The following is a 14,822-nucleotide window of genomic DNA, read 5'->3' as shown; positions in this document are numbered from 1 at the left end:
AAAGACTCTTATCTTCAATTAACTAGCAAAAAGCCTGAAGTAGAGGTATGGCCCAAGTGGTAGTATGTCAGCCATGAGCAAAAACACTAGGCAAGAGCGTGAAACCCAGAGGTCAGGCTTCATTACTGGTATGTGTGTATGTGTGTGTGTACACATGCGTGCATGTACACACACACACACACACACACACACACACACACACACCCCAGACTAAATTACTCCAATGGAAAGTTCCAGTACGTACCCGATCACCTTTCAGTCCAACAGTTCCCAGGCCTTCCTGAAAGAGAGAATCTGTGAGGGAGTGGGGTGGGGCATCAAGCACAAGACCCCAACTCAGCCCTGACCACTTCCTTCCCTCACTTCCAGCCCACCAAGCCTAGGCACAGCTTCACTCATAGTAAGGGATAGTTTCACCTGTTTATCCAAAAAGGCATCCTCAAGCCTCTCAAACAGCCCTGGCTGGTTGCCATGGAGACTTGGAGTGACACTCTAGCATAGTCTTAATCTCTATGGTTCAGATCCCTTACTGCCTAGACCCTCTGCAGTGTCAGAAAGAAGTTCTCTTCCCAATTCTTCTCCTAGATCATACCCCCAGGTTATGTATAAAGTGTGTGTGTGTGTGTGTGTAAGGAGTGTCCTTCAGAGGCCACCCCCGTGCACTCACCCTGGCTGACGCAGGATCACCCGGTTCTCCCTTGGGCCCTGGCTTTCCAGGGAGTCCCACGAAGTTCTGGAACCCTTCAGGCAGTGTTGGACAGACTTCACAGGGGTCACCCTAGCAGGAGAAGAGACCACGAGACCCCAAGTGGGACTGAGAGCTTGGGGAGGCCGGGAGCCTCCTGCCCCTCTGAGCTATAAACACTGGGTGTATGGCTGGCCCTCTGTCCCCACCATCGGAGTGGGTAGCAGGAATGTCCCCAGGGCTTCCTGGCCAGTCTCCTCATCCATGCAATTCCTGGACATCAGGAAAATGCATCTTCACCACCAGCCATCGGAAAGGAACAGACAGATATACAAAAACTGAAAAAAGAGAGACGCTAACAGAGCTGCCACAGTCACAAGCCATGTGTGATGCAGAAGCAGATTCTAAGTCCAAAGCAGGTTCTTCATCTCCACATTCCACACGACTTAAAGAAGGGGTAAGGGTCACCCAAGGAAGGACCAGGCCCCAAATGCCAGGACCTTATTCTGTGTCTGCACAGAGGGCTTTCTGTTCCCACCCCACCCCCAGAACAACCAGACCTGGGACTCACCTTCTCTCCCTTTGTCCCTGGTACCCCTGGCTTCCCCTGTAGGAGAAGAAACAGGGCATTAGTGCCAGGGCAGAAGGACCCATGTTCCAAGGGAGGGATATACCACCTAGCCCTCTTCCCCTGAAAGCCCTTGGACTGCAGACCCCAACATAGTGGGCAGTGACCTCAACACCCCCCTCCCTGTCTTCCCCCCCGGGTTACTCACAGGCTTCCCGCCAGGGCCTTCCTTTCCTGGAATCCCAGAGCTGCCCTGTGGTCAGAGAAAGGTTTATGAGGGAGACTACAGCCAGTGTGACCTCAGCCTACAAGGCCCTTCCTCACCCCATCTCCGGACAGCAGGGCCACCTCTGCCAAACCTCCCACCTCTGGCCCACTTCCTCAGTAAATCTTCCCTATCTGGTGCCTGTCCATCTCCACATCTAGCCTGTATTTGTATAACAGATAGGCAGGCAGACAGGCAGACATGTTCAGGGCTTTCTGTTCAGCTATCCAAAGCCCCTCACCCCCCCCCCATCTCTGAGCCTCCTCAGCTACATCTCCCCTCCTGCACCAGCAGGATCCCACACACGCCCACTCTAGTCCGTGCTTACCTTGTCTCCCTTAGGTCCTGGTGGGCCACCTGGCTCTCCCTGCAGGCAGAACAAGGTAGATGGAAGGACTGGAAGTTTTGCAGGGGCTCTGACCCTCCTCCTCCACAGGCTCCTAGGTCTGGGCCTCATCCCACCCCCAGCTCTGGCTGGAAGAGGGGCTCTCAGGAAAGGACAGCAAGGGTACTCACTGGGGTCCCAGGTAGTCCTATTCCAGGAGGTCCGGGGAGACCAGGGGGCCCAGGCTCTCCTGCCAGTCCTTCAGGCCCCACAAAGCCAGGGTCTCCCTGACACAGACAAAAGTGGATGTCACAGTGCGGCCACCCCGGCCTCACCATACCCCCACCTCCAGATCCACAACTCACTTTCTGCCCTTTGGGCCCAATGACGCAGATCTCTCCAGGCCTGCCCTGTGGGGAAGGGCACAATGGATAGGGGTGACCAGAGGCCTGGCCTCTGCCCCACTGGGACAGTTATGCCCCCCTTTTCCCACTTCACTGTCCCTGTCCCAAACCAGACCCCATCCCAGGACCCTAAGGCCATCAAATGTCCAGACTCCTGGGTTCAAGCCTTTCTCTGCAGCCCTCTCCCCTCACCCTGGCTGTGCTAGGGCACAGTTGCTCCCCTCCCTGGACAAGAGGACGGAGCTAAATTCTCTGGATAAATCCCAGCATTCAAGGCCCTGGGCTAGGGGCTGGGGAGAAGGGTCCCCAGCACCTTACATCTCGGCCCGGCTTTCCCGGCAAGCCCTTGAGGCCTCCGTCACCCTTCTCGCCTTTCTGGCCCTGGGAAAGGAAGAGGCAAAGTGACTCATCGAGGGAAACAACTGGAAGAAACAGGGGAGCTATCTTCCCGATCCTTGCTTCTCATGATATGGCTTTCACAAGAGGGCAGACAACAAGAAGACCTTCTGAACCAGCCAGGCCACTCACTAGACATGGTGAGTGTTTGGACAAGGCAAGTATCTGGGAGGAATGGGGGAGGATTTGGCCACTCTGCCCCCTGACACCATTGCCCAGGGAGGCTTCGGACCCCTCCCTTGCAGAGACCCTTCACAGGCCTATGGGACCTGTGGACCCTATCACCACCCACTTCAAATCCAGCTGTTTACCTTTTGGCCTATTGAGCCTGGGAGTCCTGATGGCCCCTGAGATGAGGAGAGAACACAAAAGAAGGGATGAGGAAGGAGAATGAGGCTGGGCCTAGGCCCTGCACCACCCTTGTACTTTTCCTGGTCTCACTCACCACGCCCCCTGCCTCTCCCTTCTCTCCTTTGGGGCCTTCTGCACACTGAACAAGGAAATAAAAGATGTTGAGAGGAGCCCAGGGCTAGCCCCATCTTCACCTTGAAGCAGGCCTCTCCTGCAGGTCTTACCTGAAGTGGAGCATCCTGGGAGATTCGAACACAGTCATTGCCCTGTGAGTAAGGAACAAGGGTTAGGGCTGGGGGCTGGACCTGCTGTGTGGAGGTCCAGAAGCTTCCACACACTAACCCCTGTGAGGACTCAGCTTTACCCTCAGGGGGCCAGACTTCCCACCAAAACAATGGGAGGTAGTCCACATTCCACCCCAGCCCCACGGCCAGCTGGGAAGGGTCTTACAGTGGGCATGGCTGGGGCACTTACCCGCGCTCCCTTCTCTCCCTTGGGACCTGATGGGCCAGGCAGGCCTCGCTCTCCTTTCCCTCCCTGCGGGCAAAAACAAGATGGAAGCTGGGACCCAAGGGGGCATGAGGAACCTCTAGGAAGTGATTCACACCCCATATCTCCACCTATTACCCACCACACAGACACAGACATAGACACACACACACACACACACACACACACACATATGCTCCCCTCCCAACCCCCACCACACACTCAGCATATGGATTTCATATGCATCAACCACTCGCCCCTCCCAGCTGTATTTGGCAAACCTCAAGCAGAGGGCATCCTTTCCCCCCCCCCACACACACACCAGCTCACACACAGCCCATCCAAGGCACACAAGTGACACAAACCAGGATGGCTGAGAGCCAAGCTTCCTGAGACCAAGATTTGCACTTGCCAGCAGGTGACTCAGGAAAAGTCATGTCACCTCTCTAAGCCTCAGTTTCCTCACCAATAAAATGGGGTTCATGTCAGCACCTGTCCAGAGGTGCTTTAGGTAAGGTGTTGGGGACAGAGTCTAGAATGCCATCAGCCCTCCATGGAAGCGGCTCTGAGAGTCACATTCCATCCAAGCCCGGCTCGCAGCCACAGGTGTTGCCTACTGCTGACAAGTTCTGTGGGCCAAAAGGGGTACGTGTGCCCCCCCACACACTCACATTGCTCCGACACAGTCACAGAATGGACACAACTGGGCCTCAGTTTAATCCAAATGAGAGCATTCCCTCTACAGGCTGAGTATTTTGGAGGATCAGAAGGGTGAGTGATGTATGTATGCCTGGCCCAGGGCCTGGTGCATAGTAGGACTTCACGAAAAGGGAGCTCTGGACCCCTTTGCTGAACTTCTCCAGAACACACACTCGATGACTCCACATCCACAAATCTCAGGCATCATGATATACAAGCTTAGGACCACATGCTATGGGATGGGCTGGGGCTACCCAAAAGGAAGGAGGGTCTAGTTCTCTTCTGAAACTCACCTGGGGTTCAGAGGGACCAAGCGTGACCTGAGGGAACAGAGGAGAGATTATATACTTCAGGAAAAGAGAAGAAATCACAGGGCCAAAGAGGGTGAGCAATATGTCTAGCTTCACACAGCTTGATGGCAAGTCCAACAGCCTGAACCCAGCCTAGGCTCTTCCTACCAGGTCAACCAACATGCTGACTCTCACCTGTACTGAGGGGTCTAGTCTGCTGCCTCTAACCTGCCAGGCTTTGGCTAGCCCCACCCCCAGTTGCTAGGATAACATGGCTGCCAAGTTGCCATGGTAACCTCTGCACATCTGGGGACCATGGGCCTGCCCAGATTTTGTTGGGGGATGGGTCAGAAGAGGAACAAGCAGCAATGAGGGCATTTATTGATGTCCCAAAAAGTCAGGGGCCTTGGAGCTGAAGCAAGCTGGAGTTGTGCCCTTGAAGGATCATTATGGCTTGTCAGAAAGTCAGGCCATGGGAAAGAAAGCAGTGACTCATGCTGCCTGAGGACAAGGGAGTTGGGGACCAGCTGAGCTCACCCAGCCCCGCTCCCTTGTCCTTTCAATCCCCCAGAAGGCAATGTGTCCTGCTAGGGGCAGCTACTAAGAGAGAAGGGAGACATCTTCTCAAGCCTTAAGCTATGTGTGGTTTGGGGACATGCTGGCTGTGACCCTGAGCCTCCCCTCCCCACCCCTGCCCAGGGCCTGCAAGGCGACCTGTGAAACCTTCCAAGCAGAGCAAGCCTGAGACCCGGTGGGGAGCTCAGAGCTGGGATCAGCAGCCAAGGGCCTGACCCTGCTGGCCGGCTACCACCCCATGCCCAGGCCCTCCCAGACCCAGTCTGCAGGGTGGATGTGGTCATCCATGCAGTCTGGGTTTGGCAGATGTTGGGGTGGGGGGCCCAGTTCAACTCTGGGAGATGGGCAGGGAGAGATGTAGAAACACATAAAGACCCCTTGTCCTCAACCAGTAAGCCCCAGCCAACTCCCACAATGCCCACTCCCAGCCCTCACCCACAGCACCCTACAAACCCTCCCATCACTCACATTGCTCCTCTGGGCGCCATAAGCACAAGGAGGACACTGAAAGGGAGGAACAGGCCTAGAGGTCAATTCTGAGCCTCTCAGATCAGCTCTTCACCCTATCCCTGCCCAACACACACACACACACAGGCATGCATGCACATACTCATGCACATACATGTGCACATACACATTCTATTCACACATGCGTACACACGTGCATATTCATACATACATATGCATACACGCGTAAGCCCAAAGAGAATGGCATGTGTCTTAGGTGCAATTTGAGAAGAGCATGGAACTAGGAGCTGGGAAAAAAGCAAGCTCCCTTCATCTCCCACCAACCCAGACCCACAGCCATTTCCAGATGAGGAAACTCGAGCCCAGAGAGGAACAGTATTGGCTCTGGGTTACACAGCATACCAGGCAAGACTGAAGACTAGAATGTAGGGGTTCCCTGGTCAAGGCCTTGGTTTTCACCAGGGCGCCCATGGCCATTTACTGCCAGCCCAGAAGGAGTGTCTTCCGGCTTCTAGCCCACCACTCAGGGAGAGGCGGTAGGCAGGCAGGACCCAGCATCCAGCATCAAGGAATGCTGGGAATTGTGTTGTCATCATCACCCTGTGCCCAGTCTCTGTGCCCCCAAAAGCCTAGCAAAAAGGATTTGTGCTAACATGCCCTCCCCAGAGCCCTTTGGCCAACGCAGACAGGAGGCTCACCTCATCGGCAGCTGTTTCTCTATGGACCTGGAAAGAAAGGGGCATGGGAGGAGGTAGGGAATTCAGGGGATCAAGCATTGCTCCCACACTGTGCCCAAGAACCAGTATAAGCAGGCTCTATAGAGAATTCTGGATAGACTAGGCATGGTAGCTTATGCCTATAATTCCAGCTAGGAGGGTGGTGGAGATTGGGAGAATCAAGATTCAGGGGACAAAAAGTTAGTGAGACCTCCTCTCAATAAATACACTGGGTATAGGTAGGTCATGTTTGTAATTCTAGCTACGCAGAAGGCATAAGTAGAAAGATTGCAGTCCCAACCCAGACCAGCTCTGGGCCAAAAAGCATGAGAGTGTATCTGAATAACAGCTAACATAAAAAGGACTCAAGAGGTAAGGTGTTCATCTAGTAAGTGCAAGACCCTGAGTTCAAATCTCAGTACCATCACAGAGACAGAGAGAGAAAGAGAGAAAGAGAGAGAGAGAGAGAGCGCCAGGTACTATGTGTGTCCTGCCCCCGTCTGTCTGCTTCTCAGAGCGGGTACCACACAGCCTGAGCTCATCCAGGCAGGAAGACAGTGGGAGTGGAGTATCTTCTCAGAGGGGTTTTACAGAGGGCACACAGGGCAGACAGAGGGCATCGCAGGCTCCTTTTTCTACCTGTGCTCTCCTTTCTGCCTTCTGGTTGGCTCTCCCTGTTAGCTGTGCATCCACCTGGGCAGACAGAGCAAGAAGAAACCACTGAGAAGAGGCCATTGTGATGTCTATGCTGGAATGGATGTCTGAGTGGGATGCATGGACCCCAGCCTCCCACCCCAGCCTGGCATCTGACACCTCCCAGGAAACCAAGGGGCTGCCTAGGCCCCTGAGGCTGCCCCCAAAGGAGCCCCTTCTTTTCCCCACCATGTGATGCCAGAGAAAGCAGGCAGTGAATGAATAGAGCCCTGTGTTCTGGCAGCCAAAGGCTGGGAGTGATGCCCAGAGGGCAGGGCCACTGCCCAGGCAGAGGGCGGGGCTAAGGGAGGAAATGGGCTCTGCTGTCACCCCCAAGGAACCTGGGAAGGGACAGGGCAGCTGGCCATGGTGCTGGGCTGAAGAGAAGCCTGAAGGGAATAATGTGACCCCGCCCCTGACCCCAGGCACCCCTGTCCGAGACAGATGGAATACTCCTGGTTCTGCCCTTCTCAATCTCATAAATGTCTCAGCTAGGCAGGCACAATCTTCAATGCCTACAAGTGGGCGGCCTCTTTGCCCCCTGGAATCCTATAGGGCAGTATGCACATAGACAGGGCACCCAGTGTCCTTTGTGACCCTCAGGGGGAGGGCCATCTCCCTCATGCCAATCCCATCACCCACCTTGCTGCTCTGAGGCTCCTCCAGGCAGAAGCAGCGTGTGTAGACCTTCCCCTCTGTCTGCGGATTGATCTCAATGAGCTCGTTACTCTGAGTATCCCGGCGGGACTTGGAGCTCTCCAGGGGACACTGTTCGGTGGGGGGGAAAGGCTGGGATCAGTCCTAGAGACCCACTCCTCCTCCCAGACCCCCCACTTCCAGCTCACTGAGCCATTAGGCCGTGCCCTCCCTCCCTCCACCACCACCAGCTGTGTGGACACTCACCCCACCGGGTGAGATCTCACAGCAGCCCTCCTCCAGCACCAGCTCCGGGTCGCAGTAGATGTGCGCCTGCTGAAGGTCAAACTGCGAGGCACACAGAGTTCATTTAATTTCACTTTATCACTTCACTCAAAGTGTCATAACCCTCCCACCGCTCTCCAGTGAGACAGAAAGATGGCTTCACCCCAGGGTTTGACCTCAAGGTGCTTCCAGTCCTGCCTGAAGACCATCAAGAATAGGGCTATCACTACAAGAGGAATAAAAGCAGTACTGTGGCTCACTCCCATGACCACCGCTACTCAGGAGGCTGAGATCCTGGTTTAAAGTCAGCTGGGGCAGGAAAGTCCATGAGACTCCTAGTTCCAATTACCCACCAAAAAAGTCAGAAGGGCCGGGCGCTGGTGGCTCACGCCTGTAATCCTAGCTACTCAGGAGGCTGAGATCTGGGGATCGCGGTTCAAAGCCAGCCCGGGCAGGAGAGACCGTGAGACTCCTATCTCCAATAAAGCACCAGAAAACCGGAAGTGGCGCTGTAGCTCAAGTGGTAGAGCGCTCGCCTTGAGCTGAAGAGCTGAGGGACAGCACCCAGGCCCAGAGTTCAAGCCCCATGACCGACAAAAAAAAAAAAAAAGTCAGAAGGGAGCTGTGCTTCAAGTGGTAGAGCATCAGTCTTGAGTGATAAAGCTAAGGGTCCTAAGCTAGGTCCTAAGTTCAAGCCCCAGTACTGGAACAAAAAAGAAAAGGGAAGGGAAGGGAAGGGAAAGGAAGTGAAGAAAGAAAGAGAGTATGTGTATAGGAGAGAAGGCCCAGAGGAACAGAAAGATGAGTTTGCAAGGTAAAGCACTTCAAGTACAGGGAACCGCATAGGCAAAGGCCTGGATGTGTGAAGTCGTTAGTGAGCTGGAAGACTGGGGTGAACTGAGTAGAGCAGTACTGCATGAAGAGATGCAAAGGGAGTGTGGTGCTGTGGACTCAAGGATCCAGATCATGCAGGGCTTTGAATGCCAGGTTCTGGTCCTTCTTCTGGAAGGCAGTGGGAAGCAAGGGGAAGATTCTGAGCATAGAACATACCTGGTCAGGTACAGGCTCCTAAGGGGGGAAAAAGCAGAGGCCGGAGCCTTACTGAGGACTCACCGAGACGGGCTTGCCCTGCTCGGCATCCAACCCCAGAAACACATGGCCCACAGGCCGCGTGGGTCTCCGTGGCCCCAGAGGCTGGGAGGAAGCTGAGGTGCAGTCCACGTGCACGGAGGCCACACGTCCAGCCACGCTCAGCATCAACTTGTGCCAACGCAGGTCAAAGAGCTGGGGCACTGGAAAGATGCAGGACACAAAGTCGCCATCTTGGCCCTGTGCCCGGAGCTCCAAACTCCGCTCTTGGCTGTTGACTTCTAGGGAAATCTGTGTGGAATTGGGGAACAGAGCAGGAGAGGTTCAGAGTTCCAGAGTCTCCACATGGCAAAGTCAAGAGTCCTCAAGCTCATTTCACAGGAGGAGAAACTGAGGCCCAGAAAGGGAAGAAAGCTGGCTGGGGTCAGGAAGCCGTATAGCTGGGAAGAATGGAATGGGCACTGGTGGGGAACAGAGAACAACCTAGAGGGTGGGCACTCAGACGAAGCAGGAAGGGCCCAGAAATCACAAGCTTAGATGGCAAGTGGGCTCCTCAACCCCAGCAGCACCTACCAGATGCCCCAGAAGGCTGTGAGAGGGGAGGGCCTCACCTGTGGGTACCCAGCTGCATCCGTCACTTGAAACAAGTACCAGGTGTTCTGGTAGGTGTGCTTCTTCAGCAGGAGGGTGAGGACCAGGGCGAACTCCTCTGGGAGGCCCCGAGGAAACACTCGTCTGTGGGTGAAGCAGAGGTTTCCCTGAGGTTCAGGAGAGATGCAGACACTGCCTACCCTGGGTCTCCAGGACCCACGATGCACACTGCATATACCTCGAAACCCATGCACACATTCACTCTGCACAGGTTTGCTGATGCCTTGTAGGAGGAACTAAGGTGAAAGCAGATATCCCTGCTACCATGGAGCCTTTGGGTCTAAAGGGATGGGAGACCAGACACAAAGAATCTCTGGAGCCAGGCACTGGAGGCTCACTCTAGTAACTCTAGCTACTCAAGAGGGTGAAATCTGAGAATCATAGCTCAAAGAGAACCCACATAGAAAAGTCTGTAGGACTCTCATCTCCAATGAACCACCAAAAAGCCCAAAATGGAGCTATGGCTCAAGTGGTAGAGTACCAGCCTTGAATGAAAAAGCTAAGGGACAGTACCCAGGTCCTAAATTCAAGCCCTAGTACTGGCACACACACACATACAAAAATCCTTGGAATGACTATTTGCACTACATTAAATTTTGGTGAAGAGCCAGGAACTGGTTGCTCACGACTGTAATCCTAGCTACTCACGAGGCTGAGATCTGAGGATTACGGTTCAAAGCCAGCCCAGACAAGAAAGTCCAAGAGACTCTTATCTCCAATTTATCACAGAAGAAGGTGGTAGTGGTGCTGTAGCTCAAGAGGTAGAGCACCAGCTTTGAGCAAAAGGAGCTTAGGGATAGTGCCCAGGCCCAGAGTTCAAGGCCCAGGATGGGCATAAATAAATAAATAAACTGACTAATTCATTAATTTTGGTGAGGGCTTCCAAGGGGTAAATTATGGACCTGGGGCAGAAGAGAAGACGCTGAATAAAAGATGGGCACACAGACAGGCAGGGGGAGAAGTGGGAGGACTCCCAGAGCGACAGATACTCCCCCCCCCAATCTGGAGCTGACAAGGTGTGGGTGAGGTCAGCGCCCATTCCTGGCAGTCCCCGTACCGCGTGGGCTGGGTCACAGAGGCTGTCCCTAGCCTCAGGATGAGGGGACCCTTGGGGTTGCGGATCTTCTTGATGGCAGATGTCTTCATGAGGTTGAGTCGGCGGATGAGGTTGAAGCCTTTTTGGGGAGACACTAGATGAAGGGCTGAGCTGGGCAGGTAAGGAGGGGCACGGGCCACTCCAGGGAAAGGGCAGGGGGGCAGCGTGAGGAGAGGTCCTCACCCGTCACGTTGGCTGACAGGTCACTGCTGTGCTCCAGCTTGAGGCCTTCGGGCTGGGATGGTGGGCACTGTTCACCTGGAACAGAGTCAGTGAAGAAGCATTAGGGGCTCAGTTGACGCAGCTGCCCAGCTGGGTCCTGGGGAACCCGGAGAGGAACAAGTTCATAGTCCACACTGTGGACCTTTAGGCCAGGCTGGCTATGAGTGCTCTCACCTTCTGACCCTGGCTGCACAGGGAGCCAGAAGAACCCCCAGCAAGGGAGGGATGAGAGAAACCCCAGAAGCCCCAGGGCACATATAATAAGCCATGGATATGCACACGCTCCCTGATCGACATACACCCAGGTGGGGGACAGGGGAGCCCTGCAGCAGGGAGGAAATGTCAAGTTCATGTACATTCCTACGGCCTGGGTAATTGCACGTCCACGTCTGCACATGTGTGAGCTGTGCATAGCCATGCCACCAGAGATGCCATGTGCGTCTGGCACATGTGTTCTCAGCAATGGGTGGGGCTTCACTTCCCACATTCAAGGCAGACAAGCAGGCCAGACACAAGTCTCAGCTAACAGAGTAACTTTTCCCCTGGATACCATCTAGAGAAACAGGAAGAAGAGACTGAGAGGCTACAGGGACCACAAGCACAACCAGGGCCTTGGGTTCCAAACAGGGCATATTAAAGAGGTAAGGAATCCTGGAGAGCATTTAATGTAGGTCTCTAAAGCCCCAAAGGGACAAGTTGGCAGCCATGGGCCTCCTGCTTCTCCCTGGAGCTGACTTAGTGTTGGTGGAGGTATTACACTGGAGAGAAAGAGAGTAGACTCAAAAAAAGGCCTTCTCAGCTGGGCACTGGTGGCTCACACCTGTAATCCTAGGTATTTAGGAGGCTGATATCTGAGGATCACAGTTGGAAGCCAGCCTGAGCAGGAAACTCCCTGAGACTCTAATCTCCAGTTACCCACCAGAAAACCAGAAGTGGCACTGTAGCTCAAGTGATAGAGCACAAGCCTTGAGCAAAAGAGCTCAGGGACAGCGCCTAGGCCCTGAGTTCAAACCCCATGACCACCACCAACAACAACTAAAAAGGCCTTCCCAGCAAGGCAGATGGGGAAGGTGAGACAAGACAATGAAGTAGGCTCCTAAGAGCTGGCCTGGCTGGAAGAAGATCCCTGAGCACGGTGGTGACCCCCCTGGAGTCTCCCTCCTCCAGGTCTGGCCGGAAAGACCATCACTGTCTTCAGCATCGCAGCAGCAATGGGTGACTCACCCCTTGGCACTGGGCCTAGATTCCTCACAGATGTTGAAATCCTCTGCCCCAACCCCCCCAGGGACCTGGTGAAGGAGAGGAGTGCAAAACTCCCCCATACACGCACGTAAAACCACACACACGTGTGTGTGTGTGTGTGTGTGTGTGTGTGTGTGTACAGATGGAAATGGCTGGCTGTCACACATCCCATCTCCACCCCTTGCCACAGACCCTCTCGCCCTGTTCACCACCTCTGTTTTTCTGCCTCCATTGCTTGGCTGAATTTGGGTGCTGGGCGTTCTGCTCCTGCCTGGCTAGGCAGCCGAGCTACTAAGCCTAGAGGGCACCCAGCAAGGCTGGGCAGGTTGCCCAGTCGACTTCCCCTGGCTTTAGGCCCTGGAAAGCTTTGCTCTCTCTATCCAGAGTCTGGGCCTTGGGGCGGGCCCTTCATTCCTGGCCGGTATGGAGGAGGAACATTGGCCTAGACTAGAGACGGAGTCCACCAGGAGAAGGCGCCAAAGGGCTCAGGCTGCCTTCTGCAGGGAGGGCACGGTGCCTCTTCCTCCTCACCCACCAGCCCCATAAAGTTTGAAAGGTGGGTTTTGTACTGAGCAGTGCTCAAAAACACCACACACACACACACACACACACACACACACACACACACACACACACAACTTTTCAGCTTGCTTGCTTGTGTGCAAACACACCATCCGAGTCCAGCCCCTAGACTCTCCCACTAATGCCTACATGATCAGCACATACATGATTACATACATGCAAACGCCCAGTTGCAGGCTTGTGGTACCCTGACCCCCGTGTCATCTTACCTGCATTTATCCTATGGATGAAAGTGGCCCAGAGACTGAGCAGCCACAGGCCAGGAGCCCAGGATACCCACATACTGGCTCAGAGGGGTCAGCCGCAGCCACAGCACCTGAAAACCAGAGACCGGGAAAGTGGGCTGCTGAATCCATGCATGCTTAGGTGCCAACAGCACCAGCCTGGGGGCCTGGGCACTGGGACTGGGGTAGGAAGAGCTCTTAATCCCTTTCAGGGGCCCAATACAAGTCTGGGGCTTGGATCTGGCCAGGGGTGAGAATCAAAATATTTAACCACCAATATGGCACAGACATTCACCAGCCAGGGCAGAATGCTGGCTGGAGTACTATTACAGGCCTCTAGCTGTGCCAGTGGGTTGAGGAGAGATCTAGAAGGTTCTAGAAGACTACAGAAGCTGGGACAGTGAGGGGTCTGAAGGCAGAGGCTATTGATCAAAACACTTGGAAGAATCCCAACACTTGGAACAACCGTGCTGGCATATAGCAGGCTGGTACCTGGCAAGGTACGCTGGCTTGGGGCAGGCAGCCCTGCCAGGCACCCGCAAGGTCAGGGGAGAAAGCCGGGGCTGAGTCTCCTGGCAGGTATCATGGGGCCGTGTGAGGGCCAAGGCCGCCCCCCCTGTGGGGACAGTGGGCAGGAGAGCAGGTCACTGGGGCTCACGACCTCATTGCCAAACTCTTCCGCTGATGGATGCTCGTCTTTTAGTTTTATTAAACCCTGATGGATGGGCCCAGATAAATCAATGCAAGCTCAGCAAGCAGCCAGCAGAGCCATATATCATCTGCTCTCTCCCCAGGACAGGCAGCTCATGAGCACACAGTCAGGCACGTGTGTGTGAGAGAGAGAGAGTTCCACACACATGCGCACATACCAGCACAGGCGTTCAAACTCACCTGTACACCGACATGTTCACAGACACACCAGTTCACACATAGACACATACACCCAGCCAGCCTATGACCACCTCCAGGAGGCCTTCCTGTTGGGAAGTTCTTATGCAAGTCTGACCTCATTCATTCCAATGGAATCCTACTTTCCCTTCCGTAGTTCTGACATGAGAATAAAAAAGACCCCTTCACCCCAATATATTGGGGAGTTAAGACTCCAACTTCCCTCCCCCTGGGATGGAACTGTGCCCTCACCCTATCCATCCTCCAGCCTAGGGTGCACACATTGCACCGCTCAGACTCTACCCAGGCTGCCATCCTGCCAGCCAATGGAAGGGCTGCCGGCCCCCAGGCCCTACGTGGGTGCATGTGGAGGCGTGCACGTGCATGTGCTCACGTTCCCTTCCAGTTCCCCACTTCTGATCTCCACTCCACCCCTCCCACCCCCACCCCCCAGTCCCAGTGAGGGGTTACATGGAGAGAGTAAAGATGCTTCCAGATAGTTTTCCCACCTAACACAAGCACAGTTAGAGGGCCAGGAGAGGAACAGAACCAGGATGGAATTTAGGGCCCGTCCTGATTCAGGGGAAAGAAAAGAAGCAGAAAAACTAAGACTGAGGCTCAGAGAAGGGATGCCACAGGCCCCCAGGTCACACAGCAAGCTGGGTAGAAAGGGCCTTTTCAGCCCAACCAAGGAGGCAGCCCAGTCCGTGCCCACTTACCGCCGGCTGGGTAGCTGCTGACCTCCCTGAGCAATCCAGGCTGCCCCAGACCGGACAGACAGAGGAAGCAGGGCCTGGGTACCACTGGCCCCCTGGGGGTCCTCGAGCTCCGGCTGCCAGCCGCGACTCCCCCTGCTTCCTGGCGCCCGGAGCTCCGCGGGCCGAGTGCGCCCTGCGCGCACGACTGCCGGCCGCTCCGAGTGCGGGGGGGAGAGGGGCGGTTCCAGGGGGCTGGGGGGCTGCCAGGGCGGTAATGGAACACA

The 14,822-nt window shown here is 55.0% G+C and overlaps 1 protein-coding gene across 1 annotated transcript in view; it reads right to left on the bottom strand.

The window, feature by feature from the left end:
- Nucleotides 1-14,595, bottom strand: part of Col16a1 (collagen, type XVI, alpha 1) — a 54,679-nt gene extending 40,084 nt beyond the window's left edge. The window contains exons 1-24 of the mRNA XM_013020487.1: nucleotides 14,560-14,595; nucleotides 12,938-13,044; nucleotides 10,866-10,940; nucleotides 10,644-10,761; nucleotides 9,547-9,670; nucleotides 8,960-9,226; nucleotides 7,829-7,909; nucleotides 7,568-7,693; nucleotides 6,872-6,925; nucleotides 6,215-6,241; nucleotides 5,517-5,552; nucleotides 4,476-4,502; nucleotides 3,469-3,531; nucleotides 3,219-3,260; nucleotides 3,089-3,133; nucleotides 2,955-2,990; nucleotides 2,566-2,628; nucleotides 2,209-2,253; nucleotides 2,035-2,130; nucleotides 1,847-1,885; nucleotides 1,462-1,506; nucleotides 1,257-1,292; nucleotides 668-778; nucleotides 245-280 (exon numbers count right to left, since the gene is read on the bottom strand). Coding sequence (XP_012875941.1) covers nucleotides 245-280; nucleotides 668-778; nucleotides 1,257-1,292; nucleotides 1,462-1,506; nucleotides 1,847-1,885; nucleotides 2,035-2,130; nucleotides 2,209-2,253; nucleotides 2,566-2,628; nucleotides 2,955-2,990; nucleotides 3,089-3,133; nucleotides 3,219-3,260; nucleotides 3,469-3,531; nucleotides 4,476-4,502; nucleotides 5,517-5,552; nucleotides 6,215-6,241; nucleotides 6,872-6,925; nucleotides 7,568-7,693; nucleotides 7,829-7,909; nucleotides 8,960-9,226; nucleotides 9,547-9,670; nucleotides 10,644-10,761; nucleotides 10,866-10,940; nucleotides 12,938-13,010 — 1,665 coding nt within the window. The 5' untranslated portion in view covers nucleotides 13,011-13,044; nucleotides 14,560-14,595. The remainder of the gene's footprint in view (nucleotides 1-244; nucleotides 281-667; nucleotides 779-1,256; nucleotides 1,293-1,461; nucleotides 1,507-1,846; nucleotides 1,886-2,034; nucleotides 2,131-2,208; nucleotides 2,254-2,565; nucleotides 2,629-2,954; nucleotides 2,991-3,088; nucleotides 3,134-3,218; nucleotides 3,261-3,468; nucleotides 3,532-4,475; nucleotides 4,503-5,516; nucleotides 5,553-6,214; nucleotides 6,242-6,871; nucleotides 6,926-7,567; nucleotides 7,694-7,828; nucleotides 7,910-8,959; nucleotides 9,227-9,546; nucleotides 9,671-10,643; nucleotides 10,762-10,865; nucleotides 10,941-12,937; nucleotides 13,045-14,559) is intronic.
- Nucleotides 14,596-14,822: the final 227 nt, after the last annotated feature.

Source organism: Dipodomys ordii, unplaced genomic scaffold (assembly GCF_000151885.1).
Source record: "Dipodomys ordii isolate 6190 unplaced genomic scaffold, Dord_2.0 Scaffold51, whole genome shotgun sequence".
Taxonomy (NCBI): Eukaryota; Metazoa; Chordata; class Mammalia; order Rodentia; family Heteromyidae; genus Dipodomys; species Dipodomys ordii.
Note: the sequence above shows the minus strand (reverse complement) of the source record. Positions and strands in the feature narration are given on the sequence as shown.